Raw genomic sequence first — 23,255 nt, forward strand, 5'->3', positions numbered from 1 at the left:
GGTAGAAATGGTTGGGAATTCAAAAAGAGAAACTCTGAGCAGAAAATGGACCTATGCTTAGAGGAGAGGCACTAAACAAAAACAGTTTCTGAGAAAGTTACAGAAAAAAAGAGATATTTACATATGGGCTTGCAAGTAGAAGCACAAAGAAGCACATGAGGAACAAAAGCATGGACAGAAAAGCAGTGGTAGAGAGATGTTCCCCCAGTTAATATCTGTCCCATCTGTCTTTTGTTTTCTGTACTGCCCAGAAACAATTTTCCCTTCAATGTCCTGGCCCCTGAACAGCTTCTCCCTGTGGACTCTTACCTTTCTGCTTCCCAGAACATAAAATTGCTCCCATTCAAACCAATCAAGCCCATGAGAGAAAATGCTACAGCTTCTACTGTGTAGGTTTTCCTTCTCACGGCTAGAGTTGCTACTTCTTGGGCATATCCAGAATGAACTCATTCTCGCTTTCACTCTGCATCACATATTTAATTGTCAAATTTATACTTCTCTCTCAAGCTGTAACTCTGTTCTTCAACCATTCTGAGCCTGTTTCTTCCTGTACTACGTCCTGCAGTCCAAACAAAACAAATTCTCTGCTTGCTCCTTTTTATGGTCTGCACTTCCAAAGTCACTTTGCTCCTATTTCCTGCCTTGTAGGAACTTTTTACATGCCCAGACTTTTTTCTCCTTTTCAGCACCACTACTAAGAGCCCAAAGCTGCAGGTTTGCTATCCAGCAATCTGGTCAAGAACACAAACGCAGGGAAAAAAAACATTAGATGTATGCTATTTGCAAATAACCACGTATTTTCTAACTGTTCTGAAAGCTGCCGTTGTTATTTATCTTCTTTATTCAGATCCACGGTGGCCTTCAGAGTCTCCCCAGTGAATGAAGCCCAGTGCAAACAGCTGCCACTAAAGGGCATTTACGTGTTAACCAGCAAGAGGTCCAGCCACACTGACATTTTACACAACTTTCCTAAGCATAGCTGTGTTCTGATCTGTTGTAAAAGGGCTTCCAAAATAATGCATGAAACAACCAAGTCTCCTCTCAAAAGTCTCTCCTCTTCAAAAGGAAATTCTCCATCTCAGAACTGGTACCAGGTGCTCATCCTCCTGTCCTTGCAGCACACGACTCTCATCGCTGAGCTTCTCTCGCTGGCTGTCAGCTTTCCCGTTACAACAGCGATTCTGTTCTCTTATCTGTGTTGCATTGAAGAATGGTATTAGCTTCCATAAATAACTAATGGCGCTCACAAACAAAATTTATTTAACATATGTCAAAACAAAGCACTGTTCATTGCGTCCCCGTTTCACTACACGCTGCTGAAATGTATTTTATCTGCTGTAGATTTACTGAGGATGTTTGGTGAACTTGCCAAGGGCCTCAAAATCCCTCCTCTCCCTCAAGAACCGAACACATCACGCATTTCTGAGGCATTACTGCAGCCACACGTGTACACCACGTTTCTGGGGCTGCACATGTCCCTGACTTTTAGTATGTAATCCTACTACGAATGTTTTCCACACACCGAGTATACACAGTGACACGTCAAAGTATATGGTATGTGCACAAGGTAATTAAAGGCTACTGCCAGAAGACAACATGTTAAGCTCTGGCTACAGTTACTTGATCGGAGCTTTAATGTAATGAAAAGGTGTTTCAGCGTGAGTGACAGAAGGAAGATACCCAGCCACTTCTAAAAACCAAGCTTGATCAGTTTACAGAGGGCATTACAGGAGCTGGTGCCCACAGTGGTCCACAAAAATGAGAAGACCTTTCCAGTCCTGCAAATATGCTTTCAACATTTTCCAGCAAGCACTCTAATTTTAGGTTGTTGAAAGGTACCTTCAGCATAAAGAAGTATATTATCATCTCTGCAAATGAAAAAAGCTTTAGAGAATTAATAAAAAAAAATCTGTTCCCCACCTGCTATAAAATATATATTTGGGTGGTGGATAAATCCTCAGTTAGGAGACTCCAGAGAATGCCTTGAATCTAAGTGTCCAGGGTTTTTTTCCTGAAACGTCGTTGGGAAATAACATGTGATATAAAAGAAAGATCAAGTTGTACCCTTCTCCAACATTTACCGCTGTTTCCAAGTCAAATATACTGACCATTAATTGTAAGATCGAGATGATTACTCGAAAGTTAATTTAACATCTATATTTGATCTACGCATAGAGGCCAGCTAACAGATTTTGTTATGCTTGTTAGTCCAACTAGAGAAGGCTATAACGCATAGAAGATTACAGAGATTAAAAAAGGCTATTGAAAAACATTTACTATCCCTATCGTGAAGTGTTTCCATAGCAGCCGAAACAATTACTAAAACAGATACACTAAAAGGAAAGCAAAGAAATAATACAAAAGCTATCCACCTGAAAACAATTCAGAGATTTGAAGAGTTATATTTAACTCGTTCATTAACTTAATCATTAAACATCACCTACTTTTTAATACATCACACAGACCTTTGCAACGACATCCACAGCAGCACAGAAATTTATTATAGCAAGGACATTGTGAGAAAGGAGTATTTATGACAGCGCTTTGACTGCTGTGGCTTCATGTCACAGAAAATGTAAAGTTTCCCATGCCTGCTTTGCAGGATGGGGATTTCTACAATAGAGTAAGCTTACCATTTGTTCCCTCTTTTACCCCACTTAATTAAACAAAACCAAGAACACACTACATGTGCTCAGTCCCCTTCTCCCCCAAATCTTATCATGGAGTACTGTTTTCAGTGGCATTAAAAAAAGAAGAGCATCAATTCCTGCTACTCTGGACCATCTCACTGAAGAGTCATCTTTCAGAGCCTCCCTTTAAGCTTTCACAAGACGCACTGAATTAAAAATCAGAAGCTCAATTTTTGGAAATGCCAACATCCACGTCTTAAAGTCATCACAAATTTGGGATTTTTTGGCCTCTCCTTAGAGTCATCTGTGAACTTTTCTATTTAGGTATTAACTAGCAGGCATCATCATCACTGCATAAATGCCAATGCTCCTTCCATGTATTTTTTATGTAAGAACACAGCGCTGTCTACAACCTGTTTTTCTTTCATTAAAGTCACGAGTCCTCGAGCAAAACAGGGGAAGGATTGTGTGAGCAGCAGGGAGCAAGTGGCCTTCCATCTACCCACAGCCGAGTTACAAGATCTAAACAAACAGCAGCTTCCTATAGAAATGAACATGCAACAAGAAACACCAAGTATGTTCTCGGTGGTGAAAAGAAATACACTGATGCCTGTGCGAGTTTCTAAAGCAAGCACCTTTCTCCTTGCATCAGCCCTGGTAACTGGGTTTCGGATGTGCAGCCGTGCGGTGTCAGGCCAACGAGAAGTAACGGTGCCCTTCATACTGCACCCGTAGGCAATCACCCCACAGCAACAGCACGAGCAAGCTGCCGCTCACGTCCGTACGGCAGAGCCAGCCTCAAAAGCATCTCAGATCCTTGGATCTGAGCTTGGGGATTTAAAAAAAAAAAAAAAAAAACAGTGCTTTATTCTGTTTATGTAGAATACTTTCAAAGCACCCCAGTTTTGCCTTCAGAGTGACCAAAAAGCCACTGCTGTTAAGCAACCCTTGAAATTTCGCGTGAGAAGCCGAGTACAGGAACTGTTATGCAGGGTTGGCCGCAGAACAACTTTATGTTTACATTTGTATGGGAAGAGCTGGGGAGGAAACAAGCTCAGGAAAGGCAGAGAACACCTACAAGTGAAAGCGCACAGCATCTTAGGAGGGCAGGCTACCAGATGGAGCGGTTCGAGGGCAGGGGAGGCCCTGTGCACGAGCAGTGAAAGAGAGCAAAGTGCAGATATCCCACGAGGAAGCGGGAGTGGAAATGCAGGTAAACAAGAAAGGCGACTCCGGTCACAATGCACCTCTGCAGCCCGCAGGAGAACGAGCTGAGGAAGGACTCGCAGGTGGCAGCAGATCTCTGCTTCTGTTTATACCACGAGCAGCCACGAGCTCGCCAGCTGTACGGTTTCTAACGCAGGTGGCATAGAAGTGAATGTTAACCCCAAAGACGGTACCAGCCTACCAAGGTACGATTTGTTTTCCCAGCAATGTCACCAGCCCCCACATACGAGGAAACGCCAGAGCAGAACCTGATACATCTAGCCGGGACAGAAGTCCCAGGGTTTTAGCTTTACTTGAATACAAAACAGAAACAACTGAACTCCTCCCTGCAAACACCCCTACATTTTCAAGCAGTCACGTCTCGTGTCATTCCTCCATACAAACAAGCAGACCCCGCAGTCTTTTTAAGGTCTAACAAACCTTTAAATTAATTCCTACAAAGTTCCAGATAGCAACCTAAGATGTGTTAGTTACAAAAGTATCACGTCCCAGCATCAGCGTGTTCCTTTTATGGCTGGAAAGACAACCAGGGTGCAGTGTTAACAGGTAGTAGAAAGAGCACATTTCACAGATGCCAGGATCTCCTGAAATAAGCGCTTGCGAGCGTGAGCAGCAGCACAGTGAAGTCCTCAGCAATTATCCACATACTTGACTTCTCGGGTAAGCTGTCCCTGTGATGATGAAGAGACCACACTCGCCCCCTTTCCAAAAAATTTGAGCCGAAACAGAGAGAAACAACCATGCACTTTTTTTTTTCCATGCTCAATTTCATACGAAAGACGCTATCCAGCTCATTCAGCTTAACCAGTACTGTACCACAGCTTCTGCGTATTAAAGCACGCTCTGTTTCAGGCCCTAATCCCATAACAACTAGTGCTTCAAAGCTCAGGGAAACGTTACTGATCAACTTCTATAAATGGTGCAACGCCTCTTTCTGTTTTCCTGACTGTCAGTGTGGGTGTTACTTTCTATGAAAGAAAGGGAAGAAGCAGGAGGAACAGATATATAATTCAACAGAGCTGTTTTCAATCCTCAAGGCACTGCTAGCTATTTTGCACCCCAGAGTCCTCCACCAGCCTTGGGATTTAGGATTTTGGGATAAAAAAACTACTTCTTACCCTGTCTTTGGATAAAGGACCACAACTACCAAGTGTGCATCTCATTCCGACCCCACTGACAGCCGGGGCTTAGTGTGGACATCACAAATCAAGCAAGCGTGCTCTGCGGCTCCTGTACTGGACCAAGCAGATGCCTCCACACGTGTTCAGTACTCAAGGACCACCATTACCTCATTTTCTGAGGTTTCAAACCTACAGGTTGCCTTAAACAGGCTGTGTAGCAATAGCCGAACCCTGAAAAATCAGGGCGAGTATAACCTTACATGAAGTATTTACTGAGCTTATCTACATAGACTTCTATAAGTATATCCTCAGCATGCTGATAACATTCAAGTCCTTTCTAAAAAAGGCTTGTGCTCAGATGTTAAAAGGACTACAGCACGTCGCGAAGGAGATGAGAAGAGGGGAAAGCCATGGGCATTTCCAGTATCTGGAAGCGTGTGATGTGGTCTGCAAGGGAAGGAGGGATGAGACTGAGGTAAGTATCTCTAGGTGGCTCTATTCGCATACTCCCCCGTTCACTTGTAAGAGTGTTACTCCATCTCTTTGGTTTCTTTTAAGCAGAAAACACCGGGTTGCCGAATTCCGCAGTTCAGTTAAATCACGCGAATACACCCAGCTAACGAACTGCACGAAAGGCACCTCGCACAACTCAAGAGGCGCCCCGAAACCAGTCTCCCACGCCGGCGGGGACGAAAAAGCAGCGCGCGATTTGCCAGCGGGTTACAGTTATTCGCAACTTCTCCCACCCGCTCCCGCAGCCCAGCCTTTACGGGCTGGCCACCTTTAGCTGGAAGCGAAGTTTGTTTTTCCGGTAGGACCGACTCACACCCTCCTGCCATGGGAACACCGCTTGTCAGGAGGGAGGGCAAGGGGCAGCCGAGCGGAGGACGGCCGCCCAGCCTCAGCTGCGGGCACGACGGTGGGGCCGAAACCCACCGCGGCGCCTGTCGCACCCCCCGCTGCAAACCGGGAAGCAGCCGGGGGGACCCCGAAAGGCCTGGGGGGGGCTCCGAGAGGCCGCAGCAGCACCCCCGTTGGGCTGAGAAACTGGGGGGGGGACCCTCGGACCCCCTGCAGGAGGTCTGGGGGGTGAAACGCACCTGGCGGCAGGTGCGGGGGCAGGGAGGGGGAACGGGGGCAGGGCTGGGCTCGGCTCGGCTCGGCCGGGGAAGGAGGCGAGCGGCCGCGGGGGCTGCGGAGGGGCCCGGAGGGGCGCCGGGGGTCGCGCTACTCACCGGCAGCTCCACGCTGACCTCGGTGCCGTCCAGCAGCAGGACGCGGCACTGCAGCACCGGCTTGCTGCCGCCGGCGGCCGGGATGTGCACGGGGGCCCCGGCGCCGTGCGAGACCCCCGCGGGGTGCGGCGACGAGGGGAAGCCTCCGGAGCCCGCGGCGGCAGCGGCTCCTCGCAGCCCCCCGTCCCGCTCGTCCCCCTCGCCGCCGAGCCCCCCGCGGCCGGCTCCGCGGCCGGCCCCTCGCCCGTAGCGCTGCATCGAGCGGCGGCCAAAGGTCCTGCGCAGGAACCGCAGCATCCTGGGGGCGCCCTGCCCGGCCGCTCACACCCCCGAGCCCGCAGCCCGGCGCCCGGCCCCGCCGCGCCTCCCTCGCACAGCGACGCAGCAGCGCCGCCCGCCGGGAGCACCGAGCCGGGGGCCCGCTCCGCCCTCTGCAGCGCCGCCCGGGCACGGCTCGGCTCGGCTCGGCACGGCTCGGCTCGGCGCTCCTCCTCCTCCTCCTCCTCCTCCTGCTGCTGCCGGGGCGGGCGGACGGGAGCCGCGGGCAGGGGGAGCCGCTGAGGCGGGCGGCGAGAAGCCACCTGTGGCGGCGGGGAAGGGGAGATGGCCGCCCGCCGCCGCTGTCCCGCCTCAGCCCCAGCCCCAGCCCCAGCCCCGCCGTGAGGAGAGCGGAGCCGAGCCGAGCCGAGCCGGCGCTCCCCGGACAGCTGCCCCGCCGCCGCCGCTGGGACGTTGGGGCGGCGCCTGCGCGGTGGCTGCCCCTCGCCGCCGCCCCTGAGGGGAGGGAAGGGGACAGGGCAGCGGCGGCGGGGCGGGGGCGCCCCCGGCTCACCTGCGGCTCTCCTGGGGCGCTGAGGGGACCGAGGCTTGGCAGCGGTAGCTGCCGGCTCCTGCTGCTGCTGCAGCCCTTTCCGCACATGGGAGCACGTCGTGGAGGGTCCAGCCGGGCACTCCTGGCACCCAGCTGCGAGAAAAGCAGGGAAAGTTCCTGGTCTCTGGCTGCTGATGTGCCCAGTCCACAATAGACACTTACAATAAACGCCCTTCCCTTCCCTTCCCTTCCCTTCCCTTCCCTTCCCTTCCCTTCCCTTCCCTTCCCTTCCCTTCCCTTCCCTTCCCTTCCCTTCCCTTCCCTTCCCTTCCCTTCCCTTCCCTTCCCTTCCCTTCCCTTCCCTTCCCTTCCCTTCCCTTCCCTTCCCTTCCCTTCCCTTCCCTTCCCTTCCCTTCCCTTCCCTTCCCTTCCCTTCCCTTCCCTTCCCTTCCCTTCCCTTCCCTTCCCTTCCCTTCCCTTCCCTTCCCTTCCCTTCCCTTCCCTTCCCTTCCCTTCCCTTCCCTTCCCTTCCCTTCCCTTCCCTTCCCTTCCCTTCCTTTTCGCTAGGTGCAAACCTATTCCAAGTCCTGAGTGCTGTGGTGACCCTAGGGTTCCTTCACTGCTTTGAACATTTTGTCCCACAAATCTCATTTGCACGCCATAGGCAACCCAAAGGATCTCGAGCACTGGCAGCTCAGCAGAAATGCTGCTGTCCCTCGAGGGAGCTGCAGCAGTGCCGGTGCAAAGGAAAGAGGTCTGGCCTTGCAGAAGACTCAGCAAAGCTTCTGCAGTGCTAAAAGCTGTGGGACTTCAGCCCTTAGTCTCTTTCAACGTTTGTCATGAAAACACAAGTCTGGTGTTTTAAAATACATAAAACCTAGCCTTGCTTGACTTGCATTAGCAGAACACGTGAAACAGGCCAGTGGCCGTCCTGGAGAGTCAACGCTGGATTTACAGAACAGCCATGGGTGGAGGTGCTGAGATCCCATTAAATCTCCCATTAATTGATAGGAGATAAAACTCATAGTAAAGGATCTTTGGAAAGAGCTGGTGGTGGGAGGAAATAAAGCTGGTTCCCTGTTACCCAGCCACTCTTGGAGTAAAACAATCTACCATTATTTTCTATCACGCTACCAGCAGAGCTAACTTTAGCTGCAAAACAAGAGCCTTGAGCGACTGCAGGTACTGAGCACAACACATTTATTGTAAGATGAGAGGTATTTAAACAAGTATTTGCATTCTGGTTTGTCCTTTTACATCCCACCTGTCTACACCATCTCTTCTTTTTCAGCTGGGCAAGCCCTAAAGCGGTGTGGTTTGCTGGTACATCTGTCCTGCCGTCCCTCCTCAGAGCGACTGCTGCTTGCTCGCTTTCCAATGAGAGACACAAGCAGAAACTTGTGGATCCTTCTCTGGTCCTCAGCCATGCTGTAGTTACTGCATGTAACTGCAACATCTGCCTCCCGCAGAGTTCTCCAGTCTCTCCTGGTAGTCACGATCCGACCCCTGTCACAGAAAGGTAGTGACCTAGGTGAACCATTTGTACTAACTCGTATGGCAGTTCTGGCAGCATTCCCTGCAATTAACCAGCCTTATCAATATTTTTGCCACTATGCTAGCCCACGTGCGACTGGGAGAGTATTCATCAAAATCCTCACTGGCATTTGTGTAGTGGCAGCAAGATGAGGGATCTGTGACCATTGGTGACACCTGCTAGCCATGGCTCAATAACTAAAGAAAACAGATGCAGTGTCGTAAGCACTTGATTCTATCCCTTTCATTCAGATTTTTATTTTTGTTCAAATCTTTTCTGTTTTTTTAAATCTTCATAACAGAGGCAGCCACTTAATGGGGATGGTGAGCGAACCACTGACAGTCCCGTGGAGAGGATTCTCCTGCAGCGGGTACGTGTGTTCTGTCTTGAAAGTAGAGACCTCTTGCTCATTTTACCTTCTGCTACTGCAGTCACGTTCGTGGATTTTTCCTGGCCTGCCAGACTTTAACCATCTGCAAGGGAGTGCTCTAAATTTAATTTGTGTGCAGCTAGAATTTCTTTTTCTTTGGTTTTCAATAAATGTTATATTTTTACTAACTTAAACAGGCTTGTATTTTGCAAGTTTCTGCCAGAATATATTTTGTTACAGTCATTATTAAAGGAAACTTGCATAGAAGGACTCAAACGAAGTGCAAATATTGCTATAAACTTATGTATCTATGTTAATAAAACTAGGGGAAAAAGAAACATGAGAGGGTATGATGTATGTTTACTTAGACTTTTAGATATTAATTTGTTTTTTTTTTTAAACATATAAATGAAATGAAATTATTTTGTCAAAAATTCATTAAAGGGAATACTTTTCAGCATGAACATTCATTGAATTATGGCATTCTCATAGCACGTGGCAGTCATATGTTTGCTTTCTCTAGAAGCAGGTCAGCTGTATGAGCAAACCTAATTTCACCGTCTTTCAGGAATGCTCTATATACAGATACAAATAAAGAATAAGATGCAAAGGTAATTCTGAGCTACATGGCTAAGGATAATTTGCATTTATATGCTTTCAGCTAGAGAAATCCCAACACAGTTCCATGAAGGAAAAAATAAAATAAATAAATAAATAAATAAATAAAATTGTACGTAGGACTATTTCACCAAGCCTGAAATGCAGCAGCTGTTTAACAGCAGAGAAAAACACCAAGAATCTCTCATACAACTGTAATGGAAATACAAATTTAGATAGGCAGAAAGTTATTATGCAAATCATATGGCCATGATGCCAGGGCTAGTAGATGTATTCCCGCAAGAGGTACCACATGGTCATAGATAGTCAGAGCTTTCCTTTATAATATATCAACCATCTCCTCCAAGTGTTACAGAAGAACCACATAAGGAAATAAATTCAAATTTCCCCATTTGGAATAATGCTACAATATACATACAGTGTACAGTGTTACGTTAGGCATGAATTTCAGCAGTTATTGCTGTTCTTGTAATCCATATATTCCGAGGAAAAAATCTTTTTTCCTGTCACAGTAAATAAAAAAGCAACTCATTCCAGAATAAGCGCGTCTATGTAAAGAGCTGTTGTAGCATATCCAGAGATGTTTGTAAAGATGTAAGAGCAAAAATTTTTCCTTAGAATATCTACAGAAAGAAAATGCAGTGCCTCCCATCCATCTACTAAGCAGGTTCAATATTACTTATTAAGTCCTACTCCAGATGCACTTCTTTCCTTTAGTGAGGATTTTATCAGGTTTGTACTGACCTCAGGTCATAGAAAATATTTATATTCAAACCTAGGTTTAAAGCATGAAAGAAAAAGTTTTCAATGCTATGTTAAATCACAGGGGTATCAGATGTGCAGCTGAAAAAAATAATAATAGAGAAGAGAGGCATCTTTCCAGGGATTAACTCTTTTTATTTTACTCGTAGGGGAGCCATGGAGATATCACTCAGAATATTACCTATAAACGAACGTCATATGCTGAAACACTGATGTCTCCTTGAAATATTTTTAACCACAATTATGTCTTTTAATTATATCAACACTGAAAGAGATATCCATGGCTTGTTGTGATTTGCAGGAATTAATATCTAATTTTTTCAACAAAGATCCTTTGACTGACATAGCAGTGCTGAATGCTACTTTGTTTAGTTGTGATGGGGCAATGAATCCGTTGTGAAAACCACTGGAAACCTTCAATATGCGTTGAAAATCATCCTAGAAATAAAACAAAGGTAAAGGTTATAATGAGTAAGCATCACATTAGATTTAGGTAATTAAAATAAGCTTAAGTCAGATGCTTGAGAGTTTTTTCTCCACAGGCAGGACACTTGGCTGGCAGCAGAAAGCATATCATCTCCTCATGTGGAGACTCAGGCTCTTCATCTTTTGGACTGTTTCAGAGAGGCAGAGAACAAAGGGGCAGAAAGAGGACAGGGCAGTTGCCAGAGGAGGAACCTGCTGGAGGCAAATTAGTCAATAAATGAAAAGCAGAGGGAAGAAAAGTAAGTACTGCTAAGAGAATGATAACAAGAAAACAGGAAGAAAAAGTCAGGACTGAGGGACAGAACCATCAGTGCTGATAGTCTAAATTTAAACAAACACACAAACCAAAACAAAATTCTTATTTCAAATTTGTAAACTTACATTAGTTACCACAGGTTTTCCAGAGATGCCAGCGATGTGGAGCCAAAATGTTGAATTATTGCAAAGTTGCTTCACAAAGTAGAAGCATTCTGTCACTCTTGGTTTATATTAAGTGCATTCTCCTAGACAGCAAACGGCTCATTTTAGAATACTTAAAATATATTAATTAACATGTATTCTATATCTGTCTGATAACCTCAGTATAAAATGAAGTAAATAACACGATCAACTTCCCACTGAACAAGTATCTGCACCACGAGGGAAACCTACATTGATGTTCAAAAGAGGAAAGTCTAACAAGGACTGAATCACTTATTCAGCCCATGGCTTTTCATTTCTATCGTGTGGCATACTGATGGGGAAACACACAGTCCTCTCCCGGGTGTATATCGGCTTTAGATTCCGAGGCTGATTGTAAGACACAAATCCAAGTTTATTTTACAGTAAAACTATCCTCAGTAGGATTGGAGAGCAGTATCTCTTTTTAATATACGACCCGGAGGGGAAGAATATTTTCAAGATGTTAAATGACTTAACAGCTACTTGATCACTTTAGCTTTCTGACAGCTGTTTTCCTACGATGATATATATATATATAGATTTAATAAAAAGCACAGCTCCAGCTGAAGGAAATCTTTTCTGAATCCTTCTCTTCTCCTTTCTTTCCCTTCCCTCATCACATATTGATGTGTGCCTATAATGTCAGCAGAGGTTGCTTCTTGCCCAACGTTTTCCTGTTCCTACCGTCTCATGTGCACAATGTCCCATGCCTTCTTGTCATGAAGGCATCAGGACGCCCTCATGTTCTTCCGAACCTGTTTTCTTTCTCTTGTCAGATAAACTTATTTTCATTTAACAATATTTTATTCTCTTTAGACCCTCTGTCAGTTGATGGCAGTGTAAAGTGAAGAGGTGCTTAGACCACAGAAACAACCATGATGCTGCTGAGGGTAGAGAAGAATTCTGTTCACAGGAAGGGTCTCGTCCTTCTCCTAAGGTCTTCCCATGCTACTGGCAACTGGCCAGGTAGAGTCAATGGGCAAAACTTTTGGCAGGTTTTTCCAAAAACAAAATTAAGGCAATGTAGACAGGCTGGACCATGGAGAAGGATCAGAAAGATTCTCCTTACATTACTGGAAGAAAATGTATTGTGTAAATTTCAAAATTTGTATTGTATAAATTTCAAACAAAAGCAGTCAGTCCCAAGCACACAGAGAAAATAATTTATTTTTCTCATCTCTCAAAACTCAGTGATGCAGAAAGATGTGTTTTCTCAAAAAAACAATCATGGAAAGGTATTTGATGAAAGACTGATTCTGCTTAGAAAACATGGTTGCGTAATGACCTAGCAGCAAAGTGCTGGGTACCACATCTTCATCAGGACAAGCTAAAAACTAATAATAATAACAAAACAAACAAACAAAAAAAGATGATCCCAGTCATATATATCTTTTTTATGTGTCCCAATACTTAATTATACTAAAATATTTTTATGTTATTGTTATAAGAAATCTTGATCTTATATTGCTGAAGAGACAGAAGCAACTACTTCGCTTACCTAAGTTTCCCTTAAATACAGCCCAAATTAGAACACACAAGAAACCCGTCTAAAAGTTAAGTCACTTTAAAAGCAAACGAGACTAATAAAGAGAATGCTGCCTGAAACAAACAAATCCACCTCACACACCTTTATTTGTCATTAGAACAATAACCCCAATAGGTACTGTCTCCGAAGTGCTTTGCATACTCTCAGCCACACCTGAACTCAGTTGACCAGGCACAGATGCATTTCAGATACAGTGGCCTGACTCCCCTGCAAGTTCGAACACAGAAACTCTCCTCACAGCTGCAGTGCAGAAAATATTTGTCTTAAATGCTGATGGGTGGGACCAATTCCAGACGTGGCAAAGTCACTTGGTGGCTTTAGGTGAAGCTTTTGGAGAGTCAAAGAGAATTCCTTTCTTGTTCCCTGGTGTGAAGCCATGCAGAGAGAAGCTTGCTGGGCTAGACAGGATTTTTTACCCTGGCAACTCATGAAAGAATAAGGCATGTGTCATCCAAATTATTAATATATAGTGAAAATAATTGTAAGCCTATTTAAATGTAAGGTCTTTTATATTGTGTGTAAGATCATTGTGCTAAACCTCTTTAGCAATTAAGTAAAAAAATCCAAGCCAGAAATAAAGAAAATGTTAGTAGCCGTACTTCACTGTAATCCCTTCTCATGTTGAAAGCGCAGCAGATGTTTGATTCCCATGTTTGCATTTTTGGAGACAGGCGTAAAAAATTGTGTTAGCAGGCAGGCAACCATAAGTATTCTCTGTTTAGGTATTTAAGTATTCTCACCATCACAGATGAACAAAATGAAATGGGAAGATCGCCTGGGCTGTAAACTTTTGTCCATCAAGGTTGCTCTGCATGGAGCAATGCAGGGGATCGGTGAAAGGCAGGAAAGATTTCTAGCCACCTTGCTGAGAAAGGGGCTGGGGATGGAGTGGGGGTCACTGGCTGCTTCCCTCCTGCCATCTGAGGAGGTGAGGGGGCTTTTTGAGGAGATGTAGGGAGGAAAGGGGGATGTCAACTCTGTTTGGGAAGTGATCTGATCCCTGGCAAGTGTATAGGACTGCGCTACTGCCTCAGCCTGGGCACTTGCTGTGCAAAACTTAGCCCACGACCACCAAGCCACCAATTAGGGGCTGCAGCCTGCAAAACTATAATGCCCATGTGTTCAGGCTGGGACCCTGCTGACAATACGGAGACAATACGCTTTTTTTGGCATGGGTGGAAAAAGGATTTTGTTACGCTTCCGGTATGTCTCTTGAATGAGGAGAAATGGACTGCTTGCTTTTCATCAGGAACTCTCATGCCTTCATAGGCTTTGCTGGGAGATGAAATTATAAATCAAAAAAGCAGTGGTTTGTGGTTTTTCAATGTCTTTCAAAACTGCTGAGCAGGTTTATACAGTTATCCAGAAAAGGTAAACAGAAAGTTACTGAATTACATTTACATGTAGACATCGAGATAAAGGCATTACGATGAAAACCTTGCATTCACCGTCTCGTAAACGTTTGCAGCTGATGTTGTGTATTCTCAGCAATTAGTGTTATATTGCATTTAAATGCTGGAGTAAAGAGACTCAGTCACAGAGCATGAGATCCACAGAAAGTACACCGAGCCACCAAAGCTACTAAAAAGAAGTCAGAACTGAAGTGGGGACAAATGTTGGTCACGGTGATCCAGTCTTAACTGGTGGCAAGGGCTGGACGCAGCAGTGGGACGCGCTGGGAAGCTGGGCTTGTTACCTGCCCAGAGTGTGGGAACACCAGGGGTGCATTTGCATAATGGTGCAAGCTAATATTAGGAACGGCTGGGCTCCCAAACAGGATTTTACCAAGAGTTCCTTCGCTGTGGGAGGAAGACTCAACTCTCGGCTTAAAAAAAAAAAAAAAAAAAAGAAAAGTAAAGAAAAAAAAGAAAAAAAAGAAAGAGATGAGAGTTTGCTTTTTCATGCACAAATTCTTTGAAAAAAACCAGCTTATTCTAAACTTGGGTTTTGGCTGAACGTGCCCAGCCCAATTGGCCAGTCATACACTTTCTGTGAAAGACCTGCATAGGCATGGTGAGAATTTCCAAGGGTGACAGAAGAGTTGGGACCGTGCATAGTGTTAGCTAGTGCCCAGATCCCGCTGCTGCCGCCTGCTCTCTCTGAACGTCCTGCCGTGGCCTCTCACACATGGCCCTTCCCTTGAACTCTGGAACTAAACATGCACTTTACTCTTTCTCTGGCCTGCTCATGATAATCTAAGTTCTTCATATGGGTGAAAATTCTGAAATTTTCAAGCGTCTTGAACAAAAAAATCTTATTTTAGAGGCTTCAGATAACTCAGATAGGAGCGTAGCCAGCTACAAGCCAGAACAGAGATGCAGTTCTCTGGAAAACTGTTTCTTATCCAGCTATGTAACAAGGGCCATCTCCATCTTGCAGTGAGGTAACTCCCCACTTTCCAAGATAAAATGTTTAGCTGAGGTGTTTATGCAGTTCCTAAAGCTTACCTACACCTGCCTGGAGGCACCTCTACACAGACTACAGAATTGTTTACATGAAACCAAGAAAGGGAACCCAGAGTGCCATGGCCTCTTCTGGTAAAAAGTCAGACCAAAAAAATCCCACTCTCTCGTGACCGATATCCCTTGAGGCCTGTCCTCAGGCTAAAAAACCTCCACTGATAAGATAAGCCTGGCAGCCATCCCAAACTGGAGCTCTGCCCAGCCAACTGGGAGGGCTGAGGGCTGCCCATGGACAACACCTCCCTCTGTCAGATGCAAAGCAAGTGTCAGAAGAGCTCCCTGGCTGATTCTGCTTTCTGCTGCTGGCTTTGGGGAAAGGGTGAACAGGGAGGTAGCTACAGTCCAGATCACAAAAAACCTTCCTGCAGAGTACAACAACCGACTGCCACCTGTGAGACACCAGCACTGAGCTCTCCACGGTGGGGCTACATCCTTACAGACGGGTAACTGGGCTGCTGATGTCTGTGAGTGGACTTCAAGTCTAGTCCCAGGAAAAGTGCACCCTAAAGTCTAATGCACGGCAGAGCTAATGTTCATGGTACCAAGGTCGATGGTCTGCACGTGATTATTTGGCTTGAATCTTTCTACAGCCTTCTCTAGGCAGGCATAATTAATAGTGCAATTATCGATCTCAACTACCAGCTAATGTATAATTTTACAAATCTCAATCAGCATCTGATGAGAACCCCACAGCCAGTGTGAAACCTGACCCTACACTCATCCAGCAGCAGGGTTGTCTAAAAAGACACATCACAGCAGGAAAAGGGCCAGCCCCTCCTCATCGTCCTGAAACATGGAGATTTGGAGGGCACGTTTGAAGGTACAAGGTCATAAAAGTGGAAGGAACGGTAAAATAAATGAATCTGACAACATGAACATGCCAAAGAAAAAGTAAAGCTCCCAAGAATTAAGGATAATATCCAAGAAATGCAGGACTGCTTTTCTTCTTTCCCTTATGTCCACCTTTTGCCCAGAGGTGGGCAGGATCTAATGTCCATCTTCAGGAGGAGGTGTCACAGTCATACTGCTTGCCTGGCAGGATGGGCAGGCATTTTTAGTTGCTTCAGAGTGTTTTTTGTGCATAGGGAAATGGAAAGGTTGCACTCTCAGCTGTTAGTGAAGTTATTTGCTAGCTCGAAGCCCGTGCTAACCCAGAAAGCGGCACATCAGGATGTATCAACTCATCAGATCGCTCTGCTTGGGCAGCCTGGTCCTCTGCCTCCCTCCGGCTCTGTGCAGGAGGACAAGGCATTGCGTGGATCCCTCACCTCCTGCATGAAGAGGAACATTCCCTGTTCCCACCTGTGGCCACAGGGGAGCTGTCATTCTTGTCCTGTTCTTGGGCTTTGCTATTTTATGTAACACAGCTTTCACACCAGCTTGGGCCCAGATCCCATATTCTGGCCAAATTCAAAGGTTGGCTGAAGGTCACAAGGAAACAGAAGTACATGCACAGCAGGGCCCATGATGGTGGCCGAGGAATGGACTAGGTGCCTTTGCTCATGACAGGATCTACAATTTTACCTGGTTTGGCTGCTGAGGGAAAAGTGATGGGGACATTTGAGAGCCACCTGCTCAGTATGCCAGGCCGTGGACACCTTTGTTTTTCTGAGCTAGAGCTCTGACAACACACAAAATATATAAAATAAAACAAACCCAAAAGCAGATATAAAACACCACATCCCTGCTGGACTTTGTACAGTTTAATTAAATGCCTAATTGGATTAAAAAACAATAATTTGGATTACTGGATTTGCCACACAATAGTTTTCAAATGCATGACGAATCCTAACAAGTGCAAATATTCTGTTAAGTGGGGCAGCAAATGGAGCTCTCTTTTTCTTCCAAGATATTGGAAATATTTTTCTGAAACCCTTATTAAAAACACACAAATGAGAAAAGGGAGCAAGGTAGTTTCTCAGGAGCACTTAAAAAAAAAAGTACTTCTCAAGAACTTTGCTGTAAGATCATAATTATCAGTAGCATTGACTAATTTGCTGTGCCTGACTAGCAGCTCACTTCAGCAGCCCGATTTTTCAGGCTGCACCAAGCAGGTCTCCTTTGAGACATGTGTCCAGGTATACCATGTCGGGTATCCAAACTGAGAAGCAGCAGCAAACATTTACATTCATTAGTCTCGGTCTGTTCTGACTCTGTATCAGCTGCTCTGAACAGTCATGCTTAAAATTTAAAAGAATAGGTTGCTTAATCTTGAGAATACCTGGGAGCCAAGGTGTCTGCAGTGGAAGCAGGAAACAAGCAGCATGGATTTAGCTAGATTAGCGGCTTCCGATCTTTCCAGACAATAATCTTTCTTAGCTGTTGAAAGAAAAACTGCTTTAGATGTCTGACATTTTGCAAACATGGTTAAAATTTAAAGAATGGAAACACAGTGAGGAAGTCTGGCACTTGTCAGAGTGCAAAACCCCGAAGCCAGCTGGATGTCAGTTTCCTAAAGAATCACCTAGGAACTGGCAATGCTGCAAGCTGATTTCCACTGTAGAAGCTTGTTTGAAATGTCACCAAAATATGATTCCCAGTAATTATTTCTAGCACTGGACAAGTACCATTGTTCCTGACCAGCAGTGTGAAAGTAACACAAAGTGAATATGTGGAATTCTGTCTAAAACAAACAGCTCCACGTTATTTGCTCAGCTAAAGAGGAGCATTGTTTCTGTGAACACTCGCCATAAGAGAAGTCTGAGCACAATATTTCAATAATAGCGTAAATAATCCTTGGCCAGAGAGCAACAGGCTGGCATTAAGAGCCAGACTGATTAAATCTTCCTCAGAGAAGAATACGGAGTCACAGGCCCAACCGCTGCTCCAGCCTGGTTAACTGGGGGGACTGCTCCTTCCCGGTGCTCCTGGGGGATGCCAGGAGGGAGTGGAGCAGCGCCCCAGTCCCCAGCCATGGCTGCAGTTGCAACTACACCTCCGTCTGTCCCAAAAGCCTGAAGGTGGACTGGGAAGGGTCCCCACCGAGAGGCATATTCTCCCTGCAGCGTCCCTGTGACTGTTTGCCTCTGGTGGTCTGAAGGACCAGAGGCACAGCAAGGAGTTGAATAACCTTCTGCTGTCAGAGCTGAAGTACTGGTCCCATCCAGCCCAACGTCCTGCCTCTATTGCAGGCATTCACCTACACAGTTGTTCAGTGCAGGAAATTCCTTCCTGACCCAAAAGTTCAAAAGGAACCAAAAAAAAAAAAAAAAAAAGGCATGAGAGTCACAGAGAGACTTATCACCCACTGCCTGCTGCAAGGTGGAAGGCAAAAGGCAGTGTCCAGACAGACTTACACCTGTGTGATGCTGTATTTGAATAGGTCTATGCTGTTCAAGAGTGGGGCTGGATGCCCAAAGCCGAGCTGGCCGGCTTCCCAGCCTGTGGAGAAGAGTGGCACAAAGCCTGAGTGCATTTGAGGAGCCAGAGATGCAAGCGGGGCGATGCTCGCTGTGGGGCAGCTCACTTTAGAGGCGCCACTTGCGTCCCTCCCAGAAACTGTCTCAGCCTCCCCGTGCAAGTAACAAGGCAGAGGGCAAACCCCAGCATGCAGCCCTGCCACAAAGTGTAACTCCTGCCCACACGCAGAGAAAAAGGCATTTGGATGTGCTGCTGTCAGCTCATAATACCTGCCGTCACAGTGCAGAAATGGTTCGGTTTCCTACCTGTAATGCCAAGATTTCTTCCAGAGTGAAATGTGTGTGTTTAACAAAACACATGAGCACATGTATGGACTGCTGTTTTAACATCTGTGCTTTCTGAAAGTGGGTTGTGTTTATGTATGTAGCTGCGGCTTCCACTACACCCAGAAAAAAGGGACGGGAAAGGACATCCTGCACTCAGTTTTCAGTACCGCAGACTACCCCACCGTCTAGCTTTGCAACTCATTTTAAGATAGCTCTTGGTAAATCAAAGTAGTTTGCTGCCTGCAAAATAAAGGAAAATGAGGTCGGCAGTGAGTGGAGGTGCTGCACACTCACATGCTTAGGAAGGAGAGCTCCCAAACGTAATCCTGTCTGCCCAAGACCCAAGCCCTGCAATGCTTATCTTTGAAGGCTTGCAGGATAACAATCTGCAGTGTGTATGCACAAATCCTGAGTTATTTGGGCAAGTCTGGGAGCACCACAATAGCCAGTTTAACCAAATAATCTACTCGTTCTTAGTGCTTTCTCTCATTAAAGCATTTTACAAACCCTGCCTTAATTAAAGTTCACAGCACTCCTACAAGTTAGCAAAACGTTATTATCCCAATTTTACAGATGGAGAAGTTGCAACAGAGAGGTGAAATGCTTTGCTTGAGGCCACAGAAGGAGACTGTTTCGGGGGCAGGATTAGTAGTGGGGAGTTTTTGGCTCTGTGCATCACAGCCAGCCTCTGACGGCCCCGCACAGGAGCGCAGAGCAGCTCTGGGAACACTGGCACCCCTTCGGGGCCTCTGCAGCCCCCTGTGCTGGCTCCGAGTTGGCCAAGGAGCCGATCTAGGTGTTAACATCTCCTGTTATCCCATGCTCTGCTTATCTCCCAGAAGTGGGCTGTGCCAGCTGGGTAACAAGGAGAAGGAGGAAATCAGCAACGTGATGTTGGTTCGGGGGTGGCTTGGGACTTGGTCACCAAGCCATGCTGCCTTGCCAAGCCATAAACATGGTGGTGACCACACGCATATAAAGGATGATTAGCAAGCTGATCCAAACAGCACGGTGTGCCATTTGCAACCCATCTGGAGTGGTGTAGGGTGCAAACTTCTACTCTGAGTCATGCAGCAGGGACCTGAAGCTGGGTCTCTCACCTCTGGAGCCACCACCCTAGCCAGAAGGCTCAGCTGGGTGCAGCTGACACTCCCACGCCTTCCATTTTCATGTAAATGTTCAGAAGGTTTCATTTTTCCCCATACGAGAGGACAACCCCTTTCTACTTAAAAAAATAAAATCACCACAAAGCAGGATTATCACCCACTACTCAGATGCAATTTCAAAACTGAACATAAGCCATTTGTCTGTAATGCACCTCAGGAGGTCCCTAGTCCCACCTCTTGCTGAAAGCAGGGTCAGCTCTGAGATCAGACCAGGTTGCTCAGGTTTCATACCGTCAGGTCTCAAAAACCTCCAAGGATGGAGATTGCACAACAGCCCAGGATAATCTGCTCCAGTGCCTGATTTTCCTCACAGTAATTTTTTTCCCCCTTATGTGCAGTTGGAACCAGCTGGATTATTTTCCTAGAAAGAAATGTGTCGTTTCATCTGGTGGTGGCCACCCCAAGTAATTTTTTCCTTTGCTTGAAACTCTGCTTAAAAATTTAAAGAGTCCAGAAAGTTTTCATATAGATTTTAGCACAATAGCACACTGTCAAGATCTCATGCTGCAGGCTCATGATTACATCAGAAATCTGATAAAAACATATCTTCTTCTTTGTGGCAGAAAGCATCAGCTTTTTAAAGACTCAAGTGTTATTTCATTTTTTTCCACTCATTTTAATGAGACACTGCTTTCAGATCCCTGTAACAGAACACAGATCAGAGGTCTTTAAAGCTCTCAGGTTTACATCACGTCTTAATACCCTAAGGTATAGGTATCATGATTGTGATTTACTGCTGAGATTCACCTATTATATTCATGTTGCATCAGTAATATTAGTCACCTGTTACTTTCTGGAAATTCTTTTATAGAAACATAATTCTCAACATTTCTTGTGGAGTTCTTTCTATATTTACTTTCTTGACTTGGGGGAAAAAAAAGGAAAAAAAAGTAGGACAGGTTCCAATCTTCACAAGGAATTACAACAGTGCTACTTTGCTGCTGCAGTTATTTTTTGCAAATTTGCAAGCCCTGAATTAACAATGGGATAAATGGTCAAGGTGTGAATCATTTTTAGTGGTTATACCTACACCAAAGCTGGGAACTCAGTGCTTTGTGGTCTCAGGTGAGTGAAAGAGAAACATGGGTTTCATTTCGCCCTGTCGGTTGTAATAAGCTTTACCATGAGTCTGTGTCAGAAGAACCATAAGCATCAAGCTGGTTGTGCCCTTAACTGTATATTGAAGAGCTGTGAAATATTCCGTTTCATTTGCTTTGTCCTATGTGCAGGCATCACGCACTGTACCTGCCCGCCCCGAGGCAGAGCTGAGGTTTGGTCCCAGGCACGCACCATGCAGCAGAGCATGCACAACGCTGCACCCACATCCACCCGTGGGAAGACCTCACCTACCTGAAATATTAAATGCTGGTGTTTGAGAAGTGCTGAAGAGAGACAAAGTGACTTATTTAGTCCAAGGATGCTTGCCTTTGGCTGGTGAGCAAGAGAAAGGTGGCACCAGTAATCAATTGACTGGAGTGTAAGTGTGAGGAGTTGGGTGTAACTGATGGGGCAGGGGGGCAGTGATGACAGGCTAATCTGCCATTGATCCCTTCTGGGAGTGTTAATAAAAGGATATGTTCCATGGAATTAAATATGAAGGGATATTGCCCTAAAGCTGGTGTGGCTCAGACTGCAGATACTGCTGTTTGTTCATGTTCCTTGAGGTCCTTACACCTCAGACACTGCAAATGAGAGGAGCATCCAATGGTCACACTCACTGCTGATCTCTGAAAACCCAGTGTGAGATATCCAAGCCCCTGCTCTGCTTTTCTCCTCCCTCATGAGTTCCTTGCTGCCCTCACAATCCCTTCTTCTTTCAGCTTTCATCTCATCCGTGCTGCACCATCAGGAGAGAGCTGCTCAGGGCATCCTCCTCTGCCTTGCCTGGAGAGTGAATTGGGGAAGCTTGATTAGACCGATGGACTGATATTCATGCTATATGTTCCAAGTTTTACAGAATACAGAAATTCTTACCTGCTTCTGTGCACATACCTCCTTCAGACAAAACAGCTGAGGGGAGCCTACATCCTTTTAAAAGCAGGCAGTTGCTGTCTTGAAATGACATTCTTGTAAAGAGGACATGCAATCCTATTATTTTGCTGTCCTTCTAGAATGAAATGATATTGAATTAAATACTGAGAAGAGAAAAAATCAATAGAGTTCTGTGGAGTTTCCCCTAAATATAGCTTGGAGGATCTTATTTGTGACAGAACCCTCAGCCGCAGCCCCTGACATCTCACTCCAGAGCCCTAAAAGCACACAAAGCACGGGAACAACCTCACCAAGGCTCACAAATGGAGCAGTACAGCACAGTAACCAGGACCCAGTAGCTTGCAGCCTTATGTGATAGGAGATTATTGTACAGCAGCTTGTGAGAAATGTGCTGCCTGTGCTCCTGACAACTTGCATAGCCTCAAAAGGAGAGCTGCTGCATCGAGAAGATTGGGGAAGCAGCAGCAAGCTGTCAGGCGGGGAGGTGCGCAGGGCTTTCCCCAAACACAACTCAAAATGAATTTCTGCTGCGATGACGCGTGCTGTACTTGAGGCCAGATTTTGACTGCTGAACGTGTCCGTGTGCTGTGAACAGACTCCTTGAAGCCCGTGGGAGTCCATACGGGGTAATGTGTTACCCACCATGAGCAAATGCGTCGCAGTGTGGTTCAAATAATATTGAAGGGCCCAAATCCAAAAAAACAGATTTCCAGCTGCGAGGAACTGCATCAGGAGAGGAGTATTCCTGGTGTCAATAGCATCAGCTGCATGGGTAGAATTACCCAAGTGGGATCAGGGCCTTGAAAAGTAATTTTCTTAGGGCAAGGATTGCCTATCTGTGCCTTGTGAGAATAATTGCATATTCTGCCTGTGCTTGAATCACAACAGTAGACACAAAGTATTGAATCTGGAAGAAGGATCACAAGTATATTTTCTTGCAATACCCTATTTTCATAGGCCAAATACCTTCTGTAGGAGAAATACTCAAAGGAAGTGGCAAAACCCCATACCTTCTACTTTGTCTATTTGTAGAAATATTGTGGTTTCCAAAGGTTTGTTCCACAACCAATAGTTAAGTGCACTCTCAATCTGTAAGAGATATTGAAAGCAAGCAAATTATACACTAGCATGTCTTATTTGTCTCCCCAAGAAAAGAAAGGAGAGTAAT

General features: G+C 45.7%; 2 protein-coding genes across 11 annotated transcripts in view; one reads left to right on the forward strand and one right to left on the reverse strand.

Moving 5' to 3' along the window:
* The window catches only part of EPB41L4B (erythrocyte membrane protein band 4.1 like 4B), a gene marked incomplete at its 5' end in the record, with an annotated part of 174,932 nt that extends 167,996 nt beyond the window's left edge, over positions 1-6,936 (reverse strand). Inside the window, one exon of one of the 5 annotated variants that reach the window (XM_080577989.1) lies at positions 6,214-6,936. In XM_080577989.1, coding sequence (XP_080434115.1) covers positions 6,214-6,510 — 297 coding nt within the window. Of the gene's footprint in view, positions 1-5,724; positions 5,818-6,213 lie in introns of those variants that run through there. The other 4 variants (XM_080577990.1, XM_080577993.1, XM_080577991.1 and 1 more) reach the window with 4 other exon arrangements.
* Positions 5,332-22,246, forward strand: LOC308188670 (uncharacterized protein; the record flags this gene model as incomplete). Of its 6 annotated transcripts, none has more annotated exons than XM_080577995.1 (4): positions 5,332-5,453; positions 8,316-8,543; positions 8,860-8,928; positions 21,916-22,246. In XM_080577995.1, the coding sequence occupies 4 exons, from the start codon at positions 5,389-5,391 to the stop codon at positions 22,007-22,009; spliced, it is 456 nt and encodes a 151-aa protein (XP_080434121.1). In that variant the 3' UTR covers positions 22,010-22,246. The 6 variants fall into 6 exon arrangements, 3 of the variants coding, with proteins under 3 accessions (XP_080434121.1, XP_080434122.1, XP_080434123.1); XM_080577996.1 differs by lacking the exon at positions 21,916-22,246 and adding an exon at positions 10,458-13,496; XR_013945682.1 differs by lacking the exon at positions 8,316-8,543 and having other exon boundaries at positions 5,369-5,453.
* Between the last annotated feature and the right edge of the window lie 1,009 nt (positions 22,247-23,255).

Source organism: Anser brachyrhynchus (assembly GCF_964034855.1).
Source record: "Anser brachyrhynchus genome assembly, chromosome: 2".
In the NCBI taxonomy this organism is placed as follows: domain Eukaryota; kingdom Metazoa; phylum Chordata; class Aves; order Anseriformes; family Anatidae; genus Anser; species Anser brachyrhynchus.